The sequence below is a fragment of the Phyllostomus discolor genome, chromosome 8 (genome assembly GCF_004126475.2).
Source record: "Phyllostomus discolor isolate MPI-MPIP mPhyDis1 chromosome 8, mPhyDis1.pri.v3, whole genome shotgun sequence".
NCBI classification, from domain to species: Eukaryota; Metazoa; Chordata; class Mammalia; order Chiroptera; family Phyllostomidae; genus Phyllostomus; species Phyllostomus discolor.
Genome location: NC_040910.2, coordinates 101,339,871 through 101,357,236, shown reverse-complemented (window position 1 = coordinate 101,357,236; position 17,366 = coordinate 101,339,871). Strand labels below are relative to the sequence as shown.

The window sequence follows — 17,366 nt, the reverse complement described above, 5'->3', positions numbered from 1 at the left end:
TTCAAACCATATACAAAAACAAATTCGAGATGGATTGCAGACTTAAATGTAAAACTGTGAAATAAAAATTGTGGGAAAAATATATGAGACCACAAACTTCATCCAAGATCAGGAGACCTACTAACTGGACCAGAAAATGAAATGTCATAAAACAAGAGGAACTATATTTGATTCCTCCAAAGTGAAACATTTTAGGAAGGTCTTATATCAAAATGAAGTGATAAACTGAGGGGAATTTTAAAAGGATGAAAACCTCTTAAAATCAAGAAGGAAAAAGACAAACAATACAACAGCAATAGGTAAATTCATGAAGTTGGTGAAGAGGCAATTCCGGCAGGAGCAAATCCAGTCGAGAAACCAATTAACAGACACTCCCCAGCAGAGAGCTGCGAATTAAAAACCCGAGAAGGTCACTTCTCACTTATCAGATGAGCAAAAATTAAAAACAGCAGCAACACCTGTCGTCGAAAGGGATGTGGGAGAACAATGCTCTCAGACATCGCTGTTGGAAATATGGATCGTTACAGCATTTTGGGAAAGCGACCTGGCACTAGCTATTAAAATAAAAAAAGATCCCCTTTCCCACCATGATCTCATTCCTGGGACAACACCCTAGAAATACAGGAGACAGTGCACAGGGGTCTGGGTGGGACCATGTTTATGACAGCCTTGTCGTGGTGGCCAACGGGAAACCAAGCACACTGTGCCACCCAGCTTGGGGGAATTTCTAAGCAGGATAGAGAGCAGCGTATGTAAATATGATTCAACTTTTTAGACGTAAGGACACCCATCCCCTCAAAAGGAAAAATAAAACCTGTGTGTGTGTGAATCGTTGGAGAGAGTGGTGGAAGGAAGGAAGTTAGTTAGGAAGCAAGCTAGCAAGATAGAGAGGCTGTTAACATGGAAGGGGATGGGAAATACTTAGAACTAAGTCTCTATATTTAAAAGCCATGTTGTAATGTGACTCCATCCAGGCAAAGTTATGCGAACAAATAGAGATGAGAGAAAGGGTGGCCATCAGAGTATTAATGATTATCCCCAGGAGTGAGATTGCAGGTGACTTACTTTTTTCCTCATATATTTTTCTATGTTTTAAAAGTTATATAATGACTATATATAATTTATATAGTCAGTGGAAAACAAAGCTATTTTCATGAGCGGGGTTGGAGGGGGGAGGGTATTAGCACGCAGAGGTCCCTAGGGGACCTGATTTAAAGAGCACAGAAGATCGAAGATCGATATTTAATTAACATATCAATTGCTGGCAAGCCAACTGATGTTTTCCAAATCCCTTAAAGTGTAGGTTCGCTTAAGTAGCCAAACTGTCATTTGAAACATTGTTTACAATCCTCCGGTTTGACTACGGCAGAAGAATGGAATGATTACAAATACCAAGGGGGCAGGAGACACTACAGGAAGTTGGCTCTCCTGTACTCTTCGCAGCTTAGAATCCCCGCACCCAGCTACTTCGGCAACTTCCACACCCTGTCATCATTGCTTCCGATTTTTTTTTTTTTTTTTTTGGACCATTTCTTTTTTCCGGACCTCTCCGGAATGGTTCTGAAAGCCTTCATTTTAAATCTTGAATGTTGGTTTTGCTCTTCTTTTTACTTCCTTCTGGCGCTGGGTGGCTTCCCGCAGCTGGGCGTGCACCTTGCTCTTGGTAAACACTGTTCTCCTCTTCGCCCCCGCCTTCTCTGCACGCACCTGCCAGGTTCAGAGGAGGGCTGCGTGCGCTCAGGCGTTGTCTGTGCAGAGCCCGGACTTGCCAGGCTCTCAGATAACGACAGGGTGAAACAAGAAGTTGGGCTTCGCCTGCTCGCTCTTTCCCATTTATTGAGTGTTGCTGGGTGTCCAATGCCAGGCTAAGGATTCAACAGTGAATGAGGTACGATCAGGGCTCGAATGTGGGGAAGATGCCACTGGTAAGGACGGGGATGGGAGAAACAGCTTCTACAATCAGGCAAAGAGAAAGAACAGTATGTGCAAAAAGGTCTAGTGGTTCTCCAAGCGTGGTCCCAGATGAACAGAACCAGCATCATCTGGGAACTTGCTGGAAATTCTAATTCTCGGGCTCCACTCGCGACCTAACAAAGCTGAAACTCTGCGGGTGGGCCCCGGCAATGTTTCACCAAGCCCTCCAGGTGATCCTGACGCACCCTAGAATTTGGGAACCACGGCTCTAACAGAGGCCTGAGTGAGGATCTTGAGCTGCGAGGGCGAGGAGAAAGGAGGCTTTGTGAGGGCCTCTGATGCCAGTCAACGGGGTTCGACTTTACTCCGTAGCTGCTGCCTCCAGGATCGCGATGAAAGCGGGGGTCTGTGTCACTTACACAATCGCTCCCAACTCGGCGTGTCTGGGAGCTTGGCATTCTCTGCGCACCCGGGGCCGAAGACTGCCCTGAGTTTCCCCACCCCCCGAAACACCAGGCAGCCGGCAGAAGAGAGGTCGGGCTGCAGACCTCTCCCCGCCGCGGAGTCGTGGGTTTGCGATCCCAGAGGAGGTGAGCACACACAGGATCTGGAGAACCTACGAAGACGGGGAAGAACCTGCCCAGGACGAGGCGGGAGCATTGGAGGCTACCCCACCCAGCCCCAAGCCGAGCGCGACCCAGCAGGCTGCCCGGCGGGCCCAGGCCCCGCCCCTGGCCTGAGGAGCCAGGCGATTTGGGACAGTGGGTCCCGCCCCCGGCCCCGCCTCGGCCCCGCCCCGGCCTTGCGCGCCCGGCCCGCCTCCCGTGGGGGAGCCGTCTCGGCCCGCGCCCCTGCGCGCGCCCGCGCCCGGGTTGCAGGGCTGGGCGCGCGCCCCGCGTCTGGGGCAGGAAGATGGTGGCGAGCGCGCGGGTGCAGAAACTGGTGCGGCGCTACAAGCTGGCGATCGCCACGGCGCTCGCCATCCTGCTGCTGCAGGGCCTGGTGGTGTGGAGCTTCAGCGGCCTGGAGGAGGACGAGCCGGGCGAGGTGCTCTGACGGCCGGGCAGGCAGGCGGACAGGCCGGGCGCGGGGGCGCGCGGGGTCCTGGCGGGGCTAAGGGCTGCCCAGGCTGGGGAAGTGGGGCATGGGCCGCATGCATGCCAGACTCAGGCAGCCACCTGGAACTAGGCATCCGATTCCTGGCGCCCCTTCCCAGGCGGACCTGAGGGGCTGCGCGCGGGGTGGTACGTGACCCGGAGGCCCGGACGATAGGCGGGCAGGAGGCCGGAGCGGGAGGAGCGGGGTCTTGGCGGGGTGGTCTCCTGCCCCGGGTGCTATGAAGGTCAGGAGCTGGGAGAGGGGCCCGGAGGCGGGGCTGGGCCCGAGCCTGCTCCGTGGTGGGGAGCCCCAGGCCAAACTTTCTGAAGTTGGGAGGGGGCGGGGGTGTGCGCGCCGTGGGCGGAGGCGTGAGGCTGGGGGACCCACGGCATCCGCGTCTAGAAGCGCGTGACAGGTAGTGGTCGGTGGGATAGTGGAGGCCGGGGGTGGACTCAGTCCGGCAACTGAGGGAACAGGGAGTGAACCCAAGGGAAAGACCTGGAGTGTCTCCGAGGCGTGGCTTCCTTAGCCAAACCAAGCCATGCCAGGGGTCTGAAGAATCTGCCTGGGTCTTCAGAAGGAGATGCTCGAAGGAAATGAGCTGGTGAGTTGACCTCAGGGAATTAGGGAAGTGGGGATGGGGTCCCCTCTGGCTCCAAGGGAATGGGGACAGCAGCAGCTGGTTTAGCAGAGCCCCAGACCCTGGAGCAGGGGCAGACCTAGCCTGCACACTCCCGGGTCCCTGCACCTGAAAGTCTGCGGGTCTGTCACTCTAGGCTGACCATGGTTTTCAGCTGGAGTCCCATATATGTCCTCCCCAAGGAGGAGTCCAGTAGGGTCTGGGGCTATGCTGGAAGGTCAAGGAGGATAGGCCAAATCCTGGCCCTAAGCTGTGGGCCAAAGGGCAGAGCTTCACTGCGCCTACTCCACCTGCCGAGTTCTGGTGCCTCTAGGGCTCTGAGGCAGGCACTCTACTTGCCCTGTCCTCTTGGGCCTCTCCACCTGGCAGGGCAAAGGCCAAAGGAACCGTGACGCCCACTTTCCCTTTGTGCATCTGGGCAGTTTTGGAGTTCGGTGTGGGGCCTGGGAGAAGAGCTGTCCTCATCCATTTGGGGAGAACCTAGAGGCTGGGATGATGAGGGGAGCTGGAGCATAGTCACCTGAGACCGTAACTTGTGCAGGAGCTGAGGGTGGGGGAGGCTGGGTCTGTGAGGTCGGAAGAGCATGCTTGTTCTGTGTGGACCAGTAAGTAGGAGGAAGAGAACATTTCGGGTCCAGTGTCAGGAGACTCTGGGCCGATGGGACAGACATTCTAAGGTGGAATGAGCTGCCAAGGCCGTTGGGGAGCCCTCTGACCCTGGGGTATGTGAGCAGAGGCCGGTGACCTCCGAGGAGGGGCACGGCAAAACCTCTGAGGCTCCTCAGAAGCAAAGGGCCCTGAGCTGCTGCATGACTCCATGGGTCTCTGGAAAGGCTGAGAGATTGTCCAGGCCTGGAGGCCCCTGCCTCCCTGAGGTGGAGAACTGGGGCAGTGGGGTGGTTGGGATCCCACCTTCCCACTTCCTCCTGGCAGAAACTGATAGGGGAATACCGGGCTGGAATGGAAAACGATCCTTAATGACCCAAAGACTGTGTAGTGCAAGCAGCCACCAGTGCCTGGACCCCTCAGGAGCCACCTCACCAGACCTCAGGGCTGCCAGGCAGCAGAACCTAGTGCTCAGGAAGGTGGGTGCTGAAGTCGGATCGCCCCACTTCACTGTCCTACGTCCTTTTCCAGCGCTGCTGCTAAGTAGTGGCGTGACCACTGGCAAATCACCTAACCTCTCCGTGTCCTCATCAGTATCTCCCTTCATGATGGGGATAATAATAGCACTGCTCTCGTGGGTTGATTGTAAAGACTCAATGAATGATGCCCGTGAAGTATTTGTGGGACTTCCTGGCATATGCTAAGCCATCGATAAATAACTCATTGTTATCTCAGCACTGCATATTGGGAGTAGGGATTCATTCATTCATTCATTCATTCAACAAATATTTAAGTTCTGCTTGGTACCAGGCAGTGTGCTAATACTGCACATACAGAAATACACAAATGGGCAGGGTCTCAGCCCTCGTGGGCAGGCAGCTTGCAGGGAGGGGCTGACAGTGAAAAGGAAACTCATTATAATAACAAGGGAGCTGATTTCGATCAGGGGGTCAGGGAAGGCTTCTGCAGGAAGTTACGTGTGAGCTGAAGGAGCCCATGAACCTGGGGAAGAGGTGGGCAGAGTTTGGGCAGAAGGCCCTGAGTTGTATGGGCTCAGCTGCCTTTGAGGAATGGAGGGAGGGTGTGTGGTATGTTCCCCGGAAGAAGGTTTAAGAGGTAGTGCAGGCACAGTGAGGGGCGAGGGTTTTATTGTAAGTGCAATGGGAAAGCCCCCCACGGGGTTACGCAGCAATGCAATCAGATGTGCATTTACAACGCACACCCTGCCCATCTCTGGAGGCGGGTAGAGTGGAGACCAGGGATGATCATTAACATCCAGAGAGCCGCTCCGTCGTTTTCAAAGCTTTCACAAACACCGCCTCGCCGCTCACTTTAAACTCCGTCTGAGAAGTCCAAAGGAGGTGGGGTGTGGGGTAAGCGGTTCTGTGCTGTTTCCCTGGCTCGGAGGATTCCGAGGAGGAGCTGCAGAGCGGGGAAGGGACAGAGGACTTCAAACCTCCTCACTGGGCAGGAGGGGGCCTCAGAGGCCAGAAGGCATGTAGGTCAGAGAGGGCCAGTCCCCACCCTCAGTAATCAGAGGGGACCCTGACCTCTGCCACTCTGTCCTCAGGGACAACTGGGGACAGCTCCTGCAGCAGCCCTGCTGCAGCCCGCATGAACATGCCCGGGTCGGGGCAGGACTGGGGGTGGGCTGGCTGTCCACCGAGGACCCTCTTCTCCCCGCATTCCTCACTGCTGCCTCCCGGTCCCCCAGCCTCCTCTGGGATTGTCCTTCTCAGGGTCAGCCGCTCCCTGCTGCAGTGCAGGGCACCAACAGGCCCATCTCCTCCCACATCCTGTCTCCCGCCACAGCCCGCCTGGCCCTGTGCCCCAGACCCTGCCCTCCTGCCCAGCTTCCTGATTCGCTGATACTGGCTTCCACCCTGAGAGCTCACAGCTCCTCTGCCATCTCTGCCCACCTAAGCCTGAGGGTATCTTTTTCTGGTGTGTGGCCAGGTCAGACATCACCAGGTTGATGCACACACAGCTCAGTAGAGCTATACTCACCTTTCCTGGGGGCCTCTGCCAGTGCAGGGTGCCCTACCCAGCATGGGCACAGCATGGGGTTTGCTGCCTCCCCACCACCCTGCCCTCCCTCTTACAGGTGTCTCTTCTCGGACAGGAGAAAACCACTCCCAGCTCTCACTGGGTGCCTCTCAATAGATCAGAGGGCTAACTGGGTGCTAGGCACAAAGGGCATGGCTACTGTGGTGGGGAGGGATGGGGCTCTGGCCCTAAGATGGCTATCAGCCTGACATGTGAGGTGCTGCGCTCCGATGGGGAAGAGGAAGAAGGTCCTGGGAGGTGAGGGGCAGAGAAAAACCAACGCAACAGAGTCGAAGTGTCTGAGGGCCATGGGCTCTTTTCTGACATTGTATTTGACCAGGTCCTACTCCCCTTCCAGTGATAATAACCATCAAATCCTCGCCTACACCAAGAGCTTCACATTCATTCATTCATTCATTCATTCAGCAAATCTGTACTGAGTGTATAATACTGCCAGACATTCTTCTGGGCTCTCAGAACCCATCGGTGAACAAAACAACAAAGAGCCCTGTCCTCATGGAGCCTGCCTTCTTGGAAGGGGAGGGACACAGAATGATACATTATAGGAGGAGAGAAAGTAGTAAGTGCCGGCGGGGGGGGCGGAATAAAGCAGAGGACAGGGAGGGCTGGCGTTTTAATACAATGTTAAGACATACTGAGATGATGCCTTCTGAACAAAAACGGAAGGAGGCCCGAGTGAGCTGTGGGGGCATCTCGGTGGGGAGCGTCCCAGGCGCAGGGCAGGCAGGAGACGGAGGCAGTGAGAAGTGGTCTGATTCCCGATGTAGCTACTTTCTTGAAGGAAACCCCAGCAGGGTTGACGGATAGGTGACTGGATGTGGGGCGGGAGGGACGTAAGAGTCAAAGATGGCTCCTGAAAGGGTTTGGCCTGAGCGGCTTGAAGGACGGAGTCCGTTCACTGAGCTGGCGGAGTAGGAGCCGGTTAGGGAGGAAGATCCGGAGTTGGCTTACGGACTTGGGGGGCTGACAGGGATATGGGTCCCCGGGGAGATGTCAGGAGGGTGGGCAATTAAAAACCTGAAGGTTGCCCTGGCTGGCGTAGCTCAGTGGATTGAGCGCGGGCTGGGAACCAAAGTGTCCCAGGTTCGATTCCCAGCCAGGGTACATGCATGGGTTGCAGGCCATAACCCCCAGCAACCGCACATTGATGTTTCTCTCTCTCTCTCTCTCTCTCTCTCTCTCTCTCTCTCTCTCTCTATCTTCCTCCCTTCCCTCTCTAAAAATAAATACATAAAATCTTAAAAAAAAAAAAAAAACCTGAAGGTTCAAGGGAGTAGTCCAGGCTGCCGGGAGTTCGGAGACTGGAGAAGATCCCCTGTAGAGCCAGGGCAGGGAAGGGCCCCGGGCAGCCTCGGGAGGGAAGGAAGGCTCAGCCAGGAAGGCTGAGGAGTGGCCACGAGGCAGGGGCACAGGGGGAGGGCATCCTTGAAGCCAGGAGAGGAGGTGCCTGCTACTGAAAGGCCCTGCCGGAGGGACTTGTGGCACTCGTGGAGTGGAGGGGGAGACCCGCGGAGTGGGTTGACAGAGAGTGGCTAGAGAAAAATGGGGACCGCTAATGGTGCCGACTCTAGCTGCGTTATTTCGTGCCCCTCTCCTCTGACACAGTTCCCTCCAGACTTTTACAGCTGAGGGCGTGTGCTCAGAGCAGGTAGGTGCCTGGGGGCGTGGCCGAGCTAGGGTAGAGCCCTGGGGACTCCAGCGTAGTCCTGCAGCGCCTCCTGCTTCTCCTCCTCTGTGGCTCATCCACCAGGCACGGACCACATGTGTCCGGTGTGCCAGCTACTCCGCCGGGTGCTGGGCACTGAGGAGATGGGGCTGACGTGACAGTCTCTCCCCCCACAGCTGTGTCTGCTAGAGGCGCGATCAACTTGGGGGCAAATGGAGGGGCTTCATATGAGGGGATCTTGAAGGGTGGGTGGGATTTGGTCAGTCAGGGAAGGGGGTGTCAAGAGAGGGGAACAGCGAAAGCTGGGGAAGAGGACGGGTGTGCATGCCCTTCAGGTGTGACTGGGCCACCTTTGAGAAGAGGCAGCAGATGCCAGGAAGCAGGTGTGGCAGCCAGGAAGGCCCACCACCCAGACTCCCCTTCCAGAGAACTTGCAGGGAGAAGCATTTGGTTGCCAGGCTCCAGCGGCGGGTGTCTTCGTGCTCTGCCTGGCCTACGGGCCCCAGCCAGTGACGGGGCACGGCAGTGGTCCCAGGGCTCTTGTCCGCAGGCCATCTTTGGACCCGAGCCTCCATCAGCCAGCCGAGGCTCCCTGCAGGCTGTACTGTAGTCCCTGGCTCTTCCTTCCCCCGCTCCTTGCTCAGGTGGCAGGCCGTCTGAAGGCTCTGCCTGCCGACTCCTGCTCCCTGTCGTCCACGGGTGGTGCCGCCACTGGAAATCTTGCACTTACGCTGTCTTGGTGGTATCTGTTTCCGAGAGAACCCAGGCAGTATGGGGCCTCGGGTTTCAGCTCTCTCCTCTCCACCAGGAAAGACCCCTTCTCTCAGCTGTGGCCTCAGCGGTGCAGCCTCAGGGAAGTGCGATAGGCAGAAGGATGCCCTCCTTCTGTCTCTTGCCAGCTAAGCCCGGGTGGGAGTGGACACTCTTAGGTCCTCTGCAGGGCCTCCACACCCTTCTCCTGTGACACATCTGGACATTCATATGTGGACATTCAGCAGATGTGAAATTTTTTCACATCTGCTGAAAAAGGAAGTGGTGCTCACCCCAAAGCAGAGAGGAGACTCGGTGCCCTGTGATCTGTGCGGTAGTGGGCGTGTCGGTGCCGCGGTACCGAGGAGGGAGGACCGGGAGAACTCCCGGCAGAAGCGCTATTTGCACAGAGTCCTCAGGTGAACAGAGTCACCTGGTAAACAGGTAAAGGGTCACAGGGCTTCGAGGCCCGAGGCCAGCAGGGAGCTAAAGGAGGAGAACGTGAGTGAGTGTCCCAGTGACCTGTGTCTGCCTGTCTTTTACAGAAAGGAAGGCAGAGGAAGCCACGGCCACTGGACCCCGGCGAGGGCTCCAAGGACACAGACAGTTCAGCCGGGCGGCGGGGCAGCGCCAGCAGAAGGCATGGGCGCTGGCGGGGCCGTGCTGAGAGCCCAGGTGTGCCCGTGGCCAAAGTGGTACGGGCCGTTACCAGCCGGCACAGAGCTAGCCGCAGGGTCCCTCCCGCCCCACCCCCAGAGGCCCCTGGCCGCCAGAACCTGAGTGGGGCGGCAGCCGGGGAGGCGCTGGTGGGGGCGGCTGGCTTCCCACCACACGGAGACACTGGGAGTGTGGAGGGCGCCCCCCAGCCCACAGACAATGGCTTCACCCCCAAGTGCGAGATCTTGGGCAAAGACGCACTGTCCGCACTGGCCCGGGCCAGCACCAAGCAGTGCCAGCAAGAGATCGCCAATGTGGTGTGCCTGCACCAGGCCGGGAGCCTCATGCCTAAGGCCGTGCCTCGGCACTGCCCGCTGGCTGGTAAGAGACAGGCATGGGCGGAGAGGTGGCAGCCCCGGGAGGTGACCTGGCAAGCATCCCACCCCCACTTCTCAGAGGAAGGAAGCTCAGAGGGACCCACCGCCCTTGAGTAGCTGGTGGTGATAAGGACGCTAAGTGGCGGAGGCGGAGAGGGGCCCCTGGAGCCTCGGGCTCCGAATCTAGGCTTCTTCCTTTGGAAAGCAGGCAGCTCCCTCGTCCCATCTGGCCTCCCCTCCGTGACCTAGGGAGGGGCCTGACCAGCGCCCCTGTGCTCCACTCAGGTAAGATGAGCCCTGGCATCCAGTGGGACGAGGCCCGGGCCCAGCAGCCCGCGGGTGGCCCCCCAGTGCGAATCGCCTACATGCTGGTGGTCCATGGCCGCGCCGTCCGCCAGCTGAAGCGTCTCCTCAAGGCCGTCTACCACGAGCGGCACTTCTTTTACATCCACGTGGACAAGGTACTGCGGGGGGCAGCCCAGGGGTTCTTCTGCGTGAGCAGAGCAGAGACCCAGAAGGTCACCGACAGACAGGGTTTCTGAACTGCTCTGGTGGCCCCTAGTTAGGGGAACTGCCAGCACAAGGTGACATGTGCGCTCTCCATTCCATGTCACTTGAACTCTGCCCTGGGGTGGGGTGGGGTGGGGTGGGGAGTCACATGCTGAGGGTCCACCTGTGGCTGCTGAGAATCTCCCACACCCCCACCCCACTAGCGCTCCAACTACCTGCACCGGGAGGTGGTGGAGCTGGCCCGGCAGTATGCCAACATTCGGGTGACACCCTGGCGCATGGTCACCATCTGGGGCGGGGCCAGTCTGCTGAGGATGTATCTGCGGAGCATGCAGGACCTGCTGGAGGTGCCTGGCTGGGCCTGGGACTTCTTCATCAACCTCAGTGCCACCGACTACCCAACCAGGTACGGGGTGGTGCTCTGAACGTCCAGCGGGAACGGGGCCCATCGGGGCACTTGGGGTTGGAGGGTCCTGCTAGGCCCCTTCCCCTCCCTCAGGCCTTATTCTGGGATCCACATAGTCCAGACACAGTCCCTTGGCCCTGGCCATGTTTTAGGGGAGGGAATGGTGAATGAGGATGGGGAGGAGGAGGAGCCAGAGGAGTATACTAGGGTGCCAGGTCAGCCAGCCAGGGGTGCAGGAAGGCTGGGGTGGTCTTCCTCGGGCCCTCAGGTGCCCCCCACCCCAGAGCATCAACCTGGGACAGGGCACGTGGCCAGGAGGCCAAGGGCTGAAGGTGACAAGTGCTGGAGGGAGTCGCTCTGGGCCAGCGGCTGAGCGCCCCTCACACCCAGTGCCTACACCCCATTCCCTCTCCAGGACCAATGAGGAGCTGGTGGCTTTCCTGTCCAAGAACCGGGATAAGAATTTCCTCAAGTCTCATGGCAGGGACAACTCCAGGTGAGGGGCTGGGGAGAAGAGGCCCTGGGGTCTCGTCACAGCCCTTCCCACGTGGGGATGTGGGGCCCCGCCCAGAGTTACAAAGCCTCCAGACCAATCACAGACAGAGGAATGCTGGTTCCTAGGTAGATGGAACAGCTCGGACTCCACCCTGCACAGCCCCCAGCCTTGGCTGGTCTGCTACCCACAGGTTCATCAAGAAACAGGGCCTGGACCGGCTCTTCCACGAGTGTGACTCGCACATGTGGCGCCTGGGCGAACGGCAGATCCCAGCCGGCATCGTGGTGGACGGCGGCTCCGACTGGTTCGTGCTGACACGCAGCTTCGTGGAGTACGTGGTGCACACGGACGACCCACTCGTGGCCCAGCTGCGCCAGTTCTATACCTACACGCTGCTCCCAGCTGAGGTGGGTGAGCCGGGCCCTCGCCTGGGCCCAGGAGGGGGCCGGGTGGGGCGCCCACAGCTCACCACCCACTCCGTCCTGCGCCCGCAGTCCTTCTTCCACACAGTGCTGGAGAACAGCCCGGCCTGCGAGACCCTGGTGGACAACAACCTGCGGGTCACCAACTGGAACCGCAAGCTGGGCTGCAAGTGCCAGTACAAGCACATCGTGGACTGGTGCGGCTGCTCCCCCAATGACTTCAAGCCGCAGGACTTCCTGCGGCTGCAGGTGGGTCCCAGGGCCCCTCGTCACTGTCCCTCACTGGGGCCTCACCCTGGCCTTTCACCAGGGTCAGAGAGCATTCAGGGTGGGCCAATCAGAGAATCTGGGGCCTTCCCCTTGGGACTCTTGGGGCTACTGGGCAGTGCTAGGAGGGGCCCCTCCCCTGCCACGCTCTCTGGGACCCCCAGACCCCTTTAGCCTCCTTGCCTCTCCTGCTCCAGCAAGTCTCCAGACCCACCTTCTTTGCCCGGAAGTTTGAGTCCACTGTGAACCAGGAGGTGCTGGAAATTCTGGACTTCCACCTGTATGGCAACTACCCCCCCGGCACACCAGCCCTCAAGGCCTACTGGGAGAACGTCTATGACGCGGCCGATGGCCCCAGTGGGCTCAGTGATGTCATGCTCACCGCCTACACCGCCTTTGCCCGCCTCAGCCTGCGCCACGCTGCCACCACTGCACCCCTGCCAGCCACCCCACTCTGCAGGTGAGACCTTCTGACATACTGCAGGCCCTCGGGGTATGCTGACTGAGGGGGGAGCCAGTCAGAAAGAGACGTCCCCTGCCACCAGGGAGCCCCCAGTCTAAGGCAGGGGAAAATGCAAATAAAACAGAGATGGCAAGAGCCAGGCACGTAGGTGCTGTGGGTATGAGATTTGGGGCGAAGGAAGTGCCTGGGAATGGGACTCCCCAGAGCCCGCTCCCTGGGACTCCAGACCAAGTCGGATATGCTGATGGCATCTCCCTTTCTCCCTGCTGAAACTTTAGGTTTGAGCCCAGGGGCTTGCCGTCCAGCGTGCACCTGTATTTCTATGACGACCATTTCCAGGGCTATCTGGTGACGCAGGTGGTGCAGCCCTCAGTCCAGGGGCCGGCAGAGACGCTTGAGATGTGGCTGATGCCCCAGGGGTCGCTGAAGCTGTTGGGGCGCAGTGACCAGGCCAGCCGGCTGCAGAGTTTGGAGGTGGGACAGGTCCTCCCCTTGCTTCCTCCTGACCCCCCATAAGACGGAGCGTAGTGGGAAGACAGGGCCAGACCCTGAGGGAGGGGCAAGGACTGGGTTAGGCCTTTCAGGACTGAGTCCGTGGGCTCCTCCTTCCCAGGGAGAGACAGCAGCCGTGGCAGTGCCTTGTGCACATCTATGGGTCACCCCTGCATGCACACTTGGAGGGGACCCCCCACCTGGGGTGCACAGAGGACGTGCCGTGGTCACAGAGGAGACCACAGTTCCACTGTACTGCACCCTCCTGTTCCAGACCGCAAGGGTCTTCTCTAGAGGGACGCGACATTCCATTCGGGCTCCTCCTGTCTCTGGGTCTCTCTCAGGGGCCTTCGCTCCGTGTGGGATGTTCTCCGGGCAGGACTTTGACCCTTACCTCTGCCTTTCCACCCCACCACTGCAGATCGGGTCAGAATGGGAGCCTAGAACAGATCCTAGTCCGAGACCTGCATTTTGGAGGTGGGAAAACTAAGATTCAGAGGGAGACACTGACTAGTTCAAGGTCACACAGTGCGTTAGAGGCAGTATTAGAGTAGAGAGGAGGATTTTCCCCCAGGCTCCTGCCCAGCTGCCTCCCTTCCTACAGGTTGGCACCGAGTGGGACCCCAAAGAGCGTCTTTTCCGGAACTTTGGGGGCTTGCTGGGGCCACTGGATGAGCCCGTGGCCATGCAACGCTGGGCCCGGGGCCCCAACCTCACAGCCACCGTGGTATGGATCGACCCTACCTATGTGGTAGCCACATCTTACGACATCGTGGTGGACACAGAGACTGAGGTCACGCAGTACAAGCCCCCACTGAGCCGGCCCCTGCGGCCAGGGGCCTGGACTGTGCGACTGCTTCAGTTCTGGGAACCCCTGGGTGAGACCCGCTTCCTCGTGCTGCCCTTGACCTTCAACCGCAAACTACCTCTCAGGAAAGGTAAGGATCTAGTTGCCAAATGATGTCCAGAAGCCAGGGAGGTAACCCCAAGAAGCTGACCGTCAGAGCTGACCCCCGTCACTAGAGAAGGGGAAGGGGGAAAGTGGGGAGCTGGATCATCTGCCCCTCAGCATCCTAGGGCTGTGCTGTGGTGTGAAGGGGACGCTTTGGAGTCAGGTGGACTTGGCTTTGCAACATAGCTTTGATAGTTAGGCCGTTATTCTTAGCAATCTACTTCCTGAGCCCCAGTCTCATTAAGCATAAAGTAGGAGAAATGTAACTATTGGAGATCTCCTGGGTGCCTGGAACACAAATCCACTCACATTAGCTCAGATGAAAAAGGGGAGTTATTGGAGAATGCTGGGCTGTGCCCCACAGATCCCAGGAAATGTCTCAAGTCCCACTGGAAACCAGAGGTGCTTTCTCAGTCTCTCTGGGGGGCCTTCTTGTGCATCACCCCGTCTTCTCTCTGTGTGTCAGCCTCAGGCTCTGGCTTTTTGATGCACGATACATGGCCTCTTAGGGCAGCAGTGACTGACCAAGGCCTGGTCCCCAAGTCCACATTCTTAGGACAGCAAATCTGACTGCATGGCCTGGTTCGCAAGGTCACATGACCCTTCCCTCACTGGCTGAAGCCAAGGGAGCCTCACGGCTGCAGGTGCCTCAAGGCCGGGGCGGGGGCGGGGTCAGAGTGGGGAAACCCAGAGGAGGATGGAGGGGGGGGGCAGGCTGTGGCAGACCCCGAGCAGGCAGCTGCACCCCGCTTTCCCCGGACTCACAGCCTGCTGGAGGGGAGGAGGGAAGAATGGAGGTCAGCTTCATAGTGGCGGGTCCTGGAGCTGAGCCTTGAATAGGTGGGATTTGCCTAGATGGAAGGGTGTTTTGAGGGAACAACGTTGGCAGGTGTCTGATGCACGGGGGGAACAGTAGAGGGGCACAGGATGCAGGGGGGTGGCAGGAAAGGAGGCTGGCGGAGCAAACGGGGCCCCACAGCCGGAGGGCCTGAATATGAGGCTCCCGATGGCTCTGGACCTGGTTGAGAACGGGCGGGGGTGACAAAGCCAGACCATTACGGGAGAGTTACCTTATTTTCTACAGTGCCCCAAACCCACTATTCTACTTAATCCTCAAGTTGGGGATTCAGGGATGACTGTCTTGGTTTTATAAAATCAATGGTTTTAGAGGCACAGAGAGCTCTGTGGATTAGCCCGAGGGCCCAGGTCACTCAGCAAGATGTGACTCGGCAGTAGAGCTGGGGCAGGAACTGGGGTGCCCAGACATGACTCCCGGGGTGTGGCCTTCATGGAGTCGGTCGGGCCAGGTGTGCTGATGGCATGCTCTTGCACCCCCAGATGACGCCAGCTGGCTGCACGCCGGGCCCCCCCACAACGAGTACATGGAGCAGAGTTTCCAGGGCCTGAGTGGCATCCTGAGCCTGCCTCAGCCGGAGCCCGTGGAGGAGGCCGCCCGGCAGCACACGCTGCTCACGGGCCCCGAGCTGGAGGCCTGGACAGACGGGGAGCTGAGCGGCTTCTGGTCTGTGGCTGGACTATGTGCCACGGGCCCCTCCGCCTGCCCTTCCCTGGAGCTCTGCAGACTGACCAGCTGGAGCTCTCTGTTCCCCGACCCCAAGTCAGAGCTGGGGCCTGTCAAAGCAGACGGGCGACTCAGGTAGCAGGGCCCCGGCAGCACCTCCGGACGCCTGGGGAATTGCACTTACAGACAAAGGAGGGGTGTCCCCCCACCAACAAGCAAGGACCAGAGGCCCAGACAACACACCCATCAGCCATAAGAACCTGCACAGACAGCAAGGAAGGTGGGCGCAGTATTTATTACTGCCGATGGCACAGCTGGGCCCAGAGGGGGGCAGGAATGTGAGGAGAAGGGCTCCAGCTTCCACACCCTGCTCTTCCAAGCCTTCTCTGGTTTTTTTTTTTTTTAAGGAAAATGGGTGGTGTGGGGAGGAACTGGAAACAAAAGATGTGCAATAGGGCTCAGAGCAGCCCCAGGAAGTGGGCCACGGCTCTGGGGAGCAGTGGCCTGATGGGCCCATCCGCTGTTGCTCTGGAGGTGGGGCCTGCCTCTCTCCAGGGCCTCATCCCTGGGCCTGGCCTGTGTACTCACGGCTGAGGCTCTGTAAGTGCCGTGTCCGGCTCTGAGGCCCAGAGACCAGGTCATTCAGAGGAGCACCGCAGAGCTGGGCTCTGGTGGGACAGCCCCTCCTCTTGTAGCCAGGGGACCACAGAAGAGAGGGTGGGGCTGGCTCCAGGGCTTTCCAGCATGCCCTGCTCCTTGGTGGGAAAGGCAGGGCACCAGGGCCTGCCGAGAACAGTGCAGAGTCTCCCAGGCACCCAGAACTGCAGGCAGAGCCTGGGCTGCCGCCCCGGAGGGGCAAGGCCCCATGAGCTGCATGGGAAGAAGACTCTGTCGGGGATCTCAGAGAACCTGGAGCAGCATTGTGCCTGAAGCTCAGTGTGAGGTCTGAAATATGCAACAGAAGAAATAGATCTCTATCTCTCTAAGCCGAGCCTCTGCGTTTTTCCTCCTGGCGGTTGGGGAGCCCGCATTCTTCAGCCTTCTTCTAAAGTCTTGGCTGACACTTGGGCAGCTGGGAGGTAGAGGTGTCATTCCTAAGAGTGCAACAGCTTAGACTCCACCCAGGAACCAGGAGGGATAGGAGAAGCCATCTAATACAGCTCTGTCTCTTTCAAAGGGGTGGAGAGGCTCAGAGACTTCCTCACTGCCACGGAATAGGCCAGTGGGAGAGCCCTGACCCAGGACTTCTCCCCTGCCGCCAGGCCAGGGCACATGGTGGCTGCTCGGGTATCCCCAGGGCCCTGCCCTGCCACCCCCAGAATCCCTCCTCACTCTGCTTCCCGCCCAGCCCTGAGTATGGGGCACCCTCAAGAACACAGGTGATCCCAGCTACGGCCTACTGATTACCTTGGGAGCTTGTCCCTGTAGGGACAGGAGCAGCAGGGGCTTGGGTCCCTGGCCACTACCCTAAGACCTGGGAGGGCCGTGCTGGAAAGGGTCATCCAGCTTCCCCCCTTTTCTCAAGGCCCCTTTACCCTCCTGCTCTTCCGCCATCATCAGCCAGGGCTCTCGGTCCTTCAACCTTGTATTCCAGCACAGTTGAGAGTGGAGGGTTCTCCGACCCTGATCAGACAGGCACACTGGCCTGGCCAGCTCAGCTTGGTGAGCAGAGGGCTCAGTGCCTGCCCCGGCTGCCACATGGCAAGTTTTCCTAATTGCCGGGAGAGGGCACTCCTGACCACCAATAACGGCTTTCGGGTTTTCTGTGTGTTTAGCCACTGTGCTGACCCTGCGGGCAGTATCTCTCCTCTAATCCTCAGAACCCTCTTCGGCGGACACTGTCATTATCTTCCTTTGGCACAGCAGGAAACTGAAAGGGTGAGCCCAAAGCCACAGCTATTCTGTGGTGGTGGCAGGTTTCGCATGGAGCAGGACTTCGTGTCCCTCTGCCACTACCGTCTGCTCCCAAGGGCAGGGACCTAACAGCCACAGCTCCAAGAAAACAGTGTTTGGGTTCAGGGGCTAAGATAACATTTTTTCTGGCCCCTGTTTGAGTGAACA

The 17,366-nt window shown here is 58.6% G+C and overlaps 1 protein-coding gene across 1 annotated transcript; it reads left to right on the top strand.

Moving 5' to 3' along the window:
- Positions 1-2,750: 2,750 nt before the first annotated feature.
- Positions 2,751-16,291, top strand: XYLT2 (xylosyltransferase 2). The gene is made up of 11 exons (XM_028519961.2): positions 2,751-2,961; positions 9,287-9,779; positions 10,061-10,236; positions 10,489-10,691; positions 11,107-11,187; positions 11,378-11,594; positions 11,682-11,858; positions 12,074-12,336; positions 12,618-12,813; positions 13,436-13,769; positions 15,122-16,291. The coding sequence occupies exons 1-11, from the start codon at positions 2,827-2,829 to the stop codon at positions 15,442-15,444; spliced, it is 2,598 nt and encodes an 865-aa protein (XP_028375762.1). The 5' UTR covers positions 2,751-2,826; the 3' UTR covers positions 15,445-16,291.
- Positions 16,292-17,366: the final 1,075 nt, after the last annotated feature.